Source organism: Neopsephotus bourkii, unplaced genomic scaffold (assembly GCF_033783945.1).
Source record: "Neopsephotus bourkii isolate Nb327-2 ecotype Australia unplaced genomic scaffold, CSIRO-AGI_Nbou_v1 NB_941, whole genome shotgun sequence".
NCBI classification, from domain to species: domain Eukaryota; kingdom Metazoa; phylum Chordata; class Aves; order Psittaciformes; family Psittacidae; genus Neopsephotus; species Neopsephotus bourkii.
In genome coordinates this window covers 721731-731110 of record NW_026901435.1, presented here as the reverse complement: position 1 = coordinate 731110, position 9380 = coordinate 721731, and the positions used below count along the sequence as shown (strand labels likewise).

Here is a 9380-nt window from a genome sequence, read left to right as displayed (position 1 = left end):
TCATCTATCTCATTACACAGTCTGGTTGTTAATAGTAGTTTTTCAGCTGCCCAACTCATGGCATTTTATATTTACATTATTAGGTCAAGCACAATTTGAAAAGAAAATGTGTAAAATGGGAAAAAATTGTGTTTCCTCTGGTTTTTCTCTATGTTACATAAGGAAATACATGTAAAATATGGAAAAATGAAAGCCCTATATATATAGTATATATTAAATAAAAACACATGTAATTTTACCCATCTTTTCTCTGTCAAATTAGTACTGAGAGACAATTTTCCAGCAGCTTTTAACAGGAAATTATATTAACATCTCGTTAGGCAATGCTTTCCTGAGGGGTAGCATGCTGAGTGTGTGTATTTAGTTAGTGAGTTGCAATTCAGTTTCCCAGTTCGTAATAGGTTATCATGTTAAATGACCATCAATATAATATGTGGAAGAAGAATGGGCCTTAGAGGATTGCTACCTTACTGCTTTCCACTTCGTCTTTGAGCACCATACTGTGAACACTGATGCCAATCAATAAAAGCAGACTTACTGTTGAGCTGTAGAACTTTGGCTGTTTGACTCCAACAATCAGTCTGTTTTGACAGCAGCTATTTAAAAACTGTTTCAGTACACTCAGCTGATGACTACAAAAATACCAGATATTATTTTATTTCAAATAAAATACAAGGAAGTGTTTTAGTACTTCTCTCCTAATAGCCATATAGCAAAATACAGAGGAAGGCAGTATTTCTGGTTGCTCAGAATGAAGATTCCTTCACTGTGGTAAGTACCTTCTTTGTATGATCATAACTGTGGCCAAAATCACAGTAAGGAAAAAATATTTACCATCAGGCATTTTGCAGTGCGGGAGAAGGTGCCTCTCCTCTTTGGAACTGAGGAGCTGCAGGCTGAGCTGTGGCAGAGCTGAGCAGCTGCACAGATGAAGTTAATTTTGTAGAAATAATCTCTATAGCATGATAGCAGGAAAAAAATGCAGGTACACTTTGTTTCCAGAGCCGTCCAAAGAGCACACTACATCTGTCTTGGAGCGGTAATTCTGTAACAAGCAGTAATTCCTCAGAGTTTTGGGGTGTTTTTTTTTAGAACACTGATGCATGAGTGCAGATTCCACATGATCATGACTCAAAAACAGTAAGCCAATTTGCATCCAGTCCTGTTGGGAAATTGCCAATTATAAACTTTCTCCTTTAAAGCAGCAAAACAAACTGGTTTAGAAATAGGCCTTATCCGTGAGATTTCAACCAGAAGGAAATGAGAAAGGCAACACTGTCACAGGTCAGAAAGTCTGTGCAGGGGGATGGTCAGTTTGGAGTTCTTACAGACATCTGTGATAAAACTCAAGATACAACCACTTATTCCGGTAACAAGAAAAATCTCTCAAAACACAGTGTAGGATATCTCAACTAAAATAACAAAATAACCAAACACCACAAATACTTTCCACAGATTAACTTTTATTTTCTGATGTGCAGTTATTACGTGTTCTTGATCTGAGTTTCTAACTGAATATTTAGAAAAAGTTTTCTGCATCTTAAAAAATTAGCTATTCTTAGTCTTCCTAGGGAGGGATGTTCTGGATAGCGTAGTGCTTTCTAGCTGCTGCTAGTTTGTTCATCCTTCATTCAGTATTTACAGTTTCATGGCTTCTGCAGGCCAGGTGTAGGAGTCGGCCAAAAAGCTGTTGTAATCGGTACTGTAAACCTGAGAGCGGATGAAGGCTTCTAGGTCCTTGGGCTGGGGATAGGTGGAGGCAGTTTTATTCCTGTAGGCTTCTTCTGCGATCTAGAAAGATGCATTAAAATCATAATTAGTGCTGATTTATAAACTATTTGAGTACTTCTAATAGGCTGTGTGGAGACCTCATAGCAGCCTTCCAGTATCTGAACGGGTGCTGGGGATGGACTCTTCATCAGGGACTGTAGTGATAGCACAAGGGGTAACGGGTTAAAACTTAAACAGGGGAAGTTCAGGTTAGATATAAGGAGGAAATTCTTTACTGTGAGGGTGGTGAGGTACTGGAATGGGTTGCCCAGGGAGGCTGTGAATGTTCCATCCCTGGCAGTGTTCAAGGCCAGGTTGGATAGAGCCTTGGCTGATATGGTTTAGTGTGAGGTGTCCCTGCCCATGGTGGGGGAGTTGGAACTTGATGATCTTAAGGTCCTTTCCAACCCTAACTATTCTATGATTCTATGATTTAAAAGTTGGAATTTCATCTTCTCTGGTGCTGACAGTCACCTATATTCACACTGAATCTAGGCTAGTATACAGTGAGAAAGACTGGGAAAAGACGATATTTGCATTTAAGTGAATCTGACACATGCTACTTTTGAACGGGATTACTTGTCATTGCTGTTACAAATGCAGCACTCCTCCTCATCCAGTAATATCTTGGCTTTTGTTGTGCAGCAGTGGATAATACATTCCACAAACGCCAAGCACTGAGATACAATTTATATGCTTTCATCATCAGGTTATCGTGGTTTACCATCTTCTCCAAAGCACTGTAAGAAAACTTTGTTCCAAGCCTCCACACTCCCCGCATATCAAAGAAGTTTATTATTTGCCACAGTTTGATAATATATTTCTTAAAGGTAAACTCAGGAGAAAAAATTAGTCTTATAAAATGCATGTGTTCAGTTCTAGAGATGGTTGGGGGGAATATGAGTATTTGGTTGCTTTTTCCTCCCCCAGACCATACCTGAGTGAATTCAATTATGCATCACAAGTATAGCTGTAGCAAAAGTGAAGTTTAGAAGGAGTTGGAGCCCATTCAACACATCAAGGTAGCCTCTCATGTCCGTAGAACACTTACTAGAGAAATGTCTATCTTTAGACTGGACATTCAGCTATGAAACCAAAGAAGTTTGACAGACTGCTTTTATGCAGCAGCACTCTTTGGAAAGATCGGCTTCAAACTGTATTTCACAATCAGACAAATGCTCCTACTTTGAATAAAAGGAAGATGGTCTCCTTCCTGCTTGCCCTAGCTCTCTCTTTAAAACATAAATGTTTTGGCTTGGTGAGAAGCTGAGACCTCAAGTTACAGTATTTAGACTTCCCTTCTAGGATTAATCTGTCGCTCAACCTGATTTGACTGAGTAGCAAGGTGTTGATGTAAGAGTTCATCTTCAGGTCTGTGCACATGATTATCGTAGCTGAATACGGTCTGAATTTACACCCCATGTTTGGTACTCCAAAAAATGTTGAGAGTATTCCTCCCCTGGAAGAGGCAGAGGCCATTGCTAAACCTCCTGGGCTGTATGAGCCAGAGCAGGTACTTGCAAGAATAAAGCTTCAACAAAGATGAGGGAGACAGAACTGTTTGGTAACATTTTCCTTTCTTGTATTTGCTGTAACATGCACGAGCAGAGGAGGAATTTCTGTCACGGTGTTTCTGCCAAGCACACCGGCAGTTTGATTTTGCCTGGGGAATCCCGGTAACATTTTGACACCTACAGAACAGTTATTATTTGCCTAAGATGATGTGAACTGTGAGAAGGATTTCTGTTAAATACACAGAATGAGTGAAGCTAGGGGAACTGTTTCACACATGAGGGCTCCTTGTTGTTCTTTCCAAAGAATATGCAGTAAGTGCAATTATTCACAGCATGGTGACCAAGAGAGAAAACAGTAATTGAGAAAAAAAGGTCATGGAAGAGCAGCAAAATAACCTCCTAAAATGCTGAAAAAAAACCCTTCCTAAAGAACAGAACAAGGGAGGAACTGGGATAAATACATTATTTGAAAACTTCCTCTTGCTCTCTGTGGGTTTAAGTTGGTTACTGAAAATCCACCTGCATCAGCTCAATATTTACCAGTAAAAACCAACCAAACAAACAACCGCTGGGCCAAACCTGGGCCATAAACAAAAAGCATCCCTTGTAGTTAGTTATTTTGGTAGGCCAGAGTAAGAATGGGATAAAAAGGGAGCAATCCCTGGACACAGGGTGACATTTTGACAGGCACTGATCACCACAAAGGGCCAACACTCTCAGCTGTGCACCTCACATGACTAAGCCTGGGGACCCACTTGTAACTGGTGCACAGCTCAGTCTGGGCTCCTCAGACATAAACACTTGCTATAGTTCCATATCCTTCCTTCTTGTACTTGGGTTACATTTACGTTTATGAACTTAAATTCAATTTTGAAACTGCTACTTGTCCAAGACTGATTGACATGAACCAACTTCAACTTGTGTGGAGGTGTGTTAGCTGATCAAATCAAATGCTAAATGATGTAGAGAGCGTGGGGAGAAGAGAAGCCACAACTGACTGAAATAAATGACTTACCCTTACAGCAATTTTCAGCGATACTTCCTGAATAGTGACTAAGGGAGGGTACAGACGACCCTCCTGTAAATTCTCATCCGAAACTTGCTGAGCTATTACCTAGAAAAAAAAGCAGATGTGTTTAACTCAAAATGCAGATGCAGCTCTGCCTCCATGAGACAGTCTTAGGCAAAGAAATGGTTTTGCTTTCTCAAATCACACAGATACTGCTTAATCCACGTAGGCAGTGTGGTTTACAACCAGCCTTATCAATAGGAATAGCTCCACAACAGCTAGAAATTTAGGGAGTTACGTGCTTTTCTCACTTAGACAGTAAGACTTATTCAAGTCCAACAGATCCATTTTAAGAAGTGAAGGGTCCTGGGGCTGCCTTTGGGTTATAATGATAGTTATGCTATTCTTAGCTAAAATCTGTTTGTCATTTGGAGATGTGAAATAGCAAAAAGCCTCTCAGGGTGATCCAGATTGGGATTCAGCTGATGCCAGTTACCTAACCTATCTCCTACCTTGTAATCTCATTGGTGGACTTGAGGGTTTAATATCTTAAGTGCCCATATTTGTACCTTCTAGGGAACAGCTAGTTAGAACCAAATCTAAATATCTTCTAAGCAAACTAAGCACAAAATCAATATATTAAAAATGGTCTGACTGCATGCAGTTTTTAATGGCTACCTCCACTAACATCCTCTGCTACAATTCTCAAAACAGACTAGTGAAAAACAGTAGGAGAGATTTGTATCAGCAGAATCCAAATTTCTCTACCTTGCTTTGGGACAGAAAGGAGTGACTCTGGGGAGGGGATGTCACTTGCCCTTTGAACACGTAACTGTCACAAGGAAAGGAAGTTCTTTGTACAGTGCAAGCTCATACTTCTTAAAGCTGTTATGGTTTATAAGCAGTTTCCATTGACATTTAGTACATTAGGCTTGCTCCTGGAGTGTGTCCTTCCATTTAGTTTAATCCAAAAGGAAACCAGTGCCCCTCTCTGCCCAATACCATGCCACACTGTGCACACAGGTAGAGTCTATAGGGACACCAGGGAGATGTGCTCCAGGAGACCATTCTGGTGCAAAACAGAAGAGTGATATAGAGGCAGCCTTTGTGTTCTCATCAGTAGAAATTATATACCTTTGTGGAAATAAAACTTAGATAATAAAAAATTATAACCAAATCACTGACTGATCCAGGAGCGCAAGGATACTACTGTGTGATGCAACCTGCAAAGGGTACTCTGTGGATGGAAGGAAAACTGGTCTGGATAGCATCTGCTGTTGTCATGTATGACCCATCAAGAGGTTCTGACAAACCAGGGAAGTCAGGAAGCACTGTGAAATGAAGCTGCTAACATGGCCCAGAGAGAAAGCAAGAAGTGCACTTTTGAGGGAACATCCTAGGAAGACACTAGTAACAGCACAAACTGCTTCCTACAGTTCCCATTGTATGTGGGAAACAGGACCTTGTGTATGTTGCTTGCTGACAGGTAGGCCTGTGTCACAAGAGATGCCTGGCTATCATCAATTCAACCTTTCTGATAGAAGTAGGTAAATAGTTTGAATTAAATAGCAAATGCTATAGTAACTCCAGGTTCAAAGAGAAACAGCAAAGTTCTCTTCTGCAATCTACACAGCATGCAGGTAGTAAGTTTTTCCATTCAGAGTGCAAATGGTAACAAGAGCAACAAGAGTTTATCCTCTTGTTGAGTATAACAAGTAAAGGAAAATTACTTACATTTTAATCCAATACTGAGAAATGCAGCAGAGATAAAACCACACTAGGGGGAGCTAAGACAACGTAAATTGTAGGTTTTGCTTTCCACAATAGCAACTAGGTTAGTTAAAATTGATCGGCAGCCCTCTGATAAAACAAGATGTGCACCTGAATGTGCAATGAGGAGCTTACAACATGAGGTTTCTGCTGTCAGCAGTTCAATGGGGCTCAGCAGGAAAAGATGAAATCTGAAGAAATCAGCACCAAGTTGCTGTTCGTGTGATGTGTCACTGAAAAAAAAAGGTCAGGAGTAGAGTGCTTCTGTTGTGTGATGGGGTTGATGGAAAGCAAGCCACAAAACATTTGAGTGCTGCTGGAAGTGGGAGAGGTAGCAAGCTTATCCATTTAGATGCCAGGCTATTCCTTCTGACAGACTCCTGTAACAGCATTAGAAACGAAGCAAAACCACAGAAACAAGCATTTTCAAAGCAAATGACACCTTCCTCATGTGGTCTCTGAAAAACACTCCTCAAGAACACCAGTTCAGTGGCAGGGGGCAGAATGATGAATCAACACTGGGAGTTACTAAGAAAATAAGAGGTGACACAGAAAATGTAATTACACCACTGTATAAATCCACAATGTGCCACTGCTGGAGCAGTGTGCATTTTTGCTCCTCCTGCTTCCAATAAGAATGGGACAGAATCAATAGGGGTATGATCAAAAGGTTATTTTTGTTTTACAAGAAAACAAACAAAATGAAACGAGTCTTGGGAGGAAAAAAAGAAGAGACTACTGAAAGAAAACACATCAGACAAAGATGAATGTTTCTCATGGCACTATAGGGAACCCGACTCATCAGAGAGCAGGAAATTATGAGAGTTTCTTTTTCCACACAACTCATAATTAGACTATGACACTAATTGCCAAATGATGTTCAAATGTATAAACATGTTTAAAAAGCCACCAGGCTCGTTTATGAAAGATAATCCATAGAGGGATAAAATTTCCAGTGCAGGAAGGCCATACAGAACAGGCTGCCAGAAGCTGAGAAGCCATTTCAACAAAAGGACCATTCTGTATCTTCCCTTCTTTATTTTTCCTCAGCTTCTGCTACTGCTTCTTTTCACAGGAAGACACCAAGCAGAACCCACCCTTACATGCAACCCAGTATGGCTATTTGGCTATTTTCATGTTGTAAATTTTAGTTAATTCAAGTTTTTAATACAGAAATTAGCTAAGCCTTATTGCAGAACTTCAATGAAAAGCAATCAAGACAACAAATGGCATAAAGCAAGTGGGGCTTCTTGGGTTTTGGACGACAAATTCTCTATAATGAAAGGATTTTAAAGGATTATTTCTGGAGTAACTTAACTGTAGGTCATACGTGCCAAGAATATTTCATTAGTTCATAATTCTCTGTCCCTTTGTTGTGTTTGGTAGAACTCAGAATAATAGGTAATGTCCCTTGTCATCACAGAGTAATTGCCTACAATTAAGAGTTATTACAGCTCTCAGCACCTTAGATTTATTGTCTAAAATCAAAGTTACATCCTATTTTACTTGGCAGAAAGAAAAGAACACTGCAAGTAGAATTTGTTGTAGCTACAATAAGCTGTTTGTGACTTTTATTGGATTTAATTGGAGAGGTGGCAAAGCAAGAAGACAGGAGGTGCAGGCACGCAGCCTGGGATGCTTCTTTTTTATAACTGTTTTTTTTCAGGTAAGCTACTGCTACAACCTGAGACGGTCTCTCTGTCTAAAATGAATGGTTTTGGTGCTTTCAATTGTGCACCATCTTTGTTGCTTCCATGTCAATGGAGAATACAAACCACTCTTCTAAAACCCACAGTGAACTATTTTGATTTTATCCTTCCATTAAAAAAAGCCAAGAAAACCTAACAAAAAGCACTTTTGCTTTTACTATGTACTGTGATTTCAGCTGAGGGCCTACATAGCCCTCCCAGCCTTCACACCCCTGATGCATCTTCTGGCAAAGACTCCTCTGAAATCCATCTGTGGTTGCCTTGCTCGGTAACCGCCTGTCCCTCACCCAAGCCCCACCCGCACACTGCCTTGCACTAAGTACGGAGACCAGATGTGAATGCTCTTAGCTCCAGCTGTGAGGCCAGTAGCCACCTACTGATCTTGCCACCAACAGAGACCTTCTATGCAAAAAACCCACCAACATTTTCACAGGTCAAACTTCTCTAGGGATTTTACTAGAGGAAGGCAATTGCGTAGTAAAACCTTTACCAAAAAATAGAAGTCAGGCGAGAACTTCTACCTCAAGAGAGAATTTTAAAGCTTCCTTGCAGTTTCTGATACTATTTTCCTTCCCTGTTACATGTCTCTGTTCAGTTAAATTTCTCTGTTCTGAACAGATTTTTTTCTGAGTGGACTGTCACTTGAAATATAGTTGAATCCACGCATATGCCACCTTTCATCCATCAGCACTCTATATATAGGAACCATTTCACTCAAACCAAAATGAAGCAACTCCTAGAATGAAATAAGACAACTGTTTAACACAGCACTTTAGACCAGCAGGCGAGGATCACCGTATCCAACTGAAATTACAGGGCAAGATTTAAAGGGAGGATATAATTACGCAAAAGCTTACAAGATGGATCATTGCCCTCCTAGGATGGTTAAAGCCAGTGGAGACAGTCTGGGCTTTTTACTAATTTTAAAGATGGCAATTGTGAATCTCTTTCAGATAAAGGGCAAGCTGCTGGCAGACTGCTTTAAAGATGCCATAGTCTGGACCTTAAAAGCTTTCAAAAATCCAGCAAGGGCAGCATGCTGTTTATAAAAGCTTTGTATGACATACTGCCAGTCATAGGATTACGTTGCCTGTCAGTTGCCTCTGAGTGATAGTAAAAGACCATTTTCTTCCTCTAACCCATGGAGAGGATACAAGGACCAAGAATTGGAATGCAATGCCCCTTACAGAAGCTGCAAGAGCTGAGTCAGGCATTCTCTCACTTCTAATCAGTGCAGCCTTCTCTCCTATAGAAGGAAATTACCACTGAATTGAATCTAGGTCAATTAGAGTTAACTTGGTAAACTGAGGCTAGACTTATTCCTTATTCCAATACCCTTAAGAAAACCCCCAAAAGCATCAAGCTTTTAATGACTTTGTCTGGACACAGTCAGATCCTCATGCACTTCTAATCTCTGAACCTGAGCTCTCTCTAAGAAGGTTGAGCTTAGGGACATATTCCTGGGAGCTGAGGAGCCAGGACCTTGAGCAAGGATAGCCCCCATCATTCTGGATAGAAGGAAGCTGAGTCTTGTGAGGCTCCTTATACTGATCTTGGTGCCAGCCAAAAGCAGAACCAACAGAGGCAATGAAGGAGGCAGGAACTCAA

At 40.5% G+C, this 9380-nt stretch overlaps 1 protein-coding gene across 1 annotated transcript in view; it reads right to left on the bottom strand.

The window, feature by feature from the left end:
- Positions 1-1443: 1443 nt before the first annotated feature.
- ME1 (malic enzyme 1) overlaps positions 1444-9380 on the bottom strand; it is a 168903-nt gene continuing 160966 nt past the window's right edge. Inside the window, exons 13-14 of the mRNA XM_061358346.1 lie at positions 4300-4398; positions 1444-1791 (exon numbers count right to left, since the gene is read on the bottom strand). Coding sequence (XP_061214330.1) covers positions 1639-1791; positions 4300-4398 — 252 coding nt within the window. The 3' untranslated portion in view covers positions 1444-1638. The remainder of the gene's footprint in view (positions 1792-4299; positions 4399-9380) is intronic.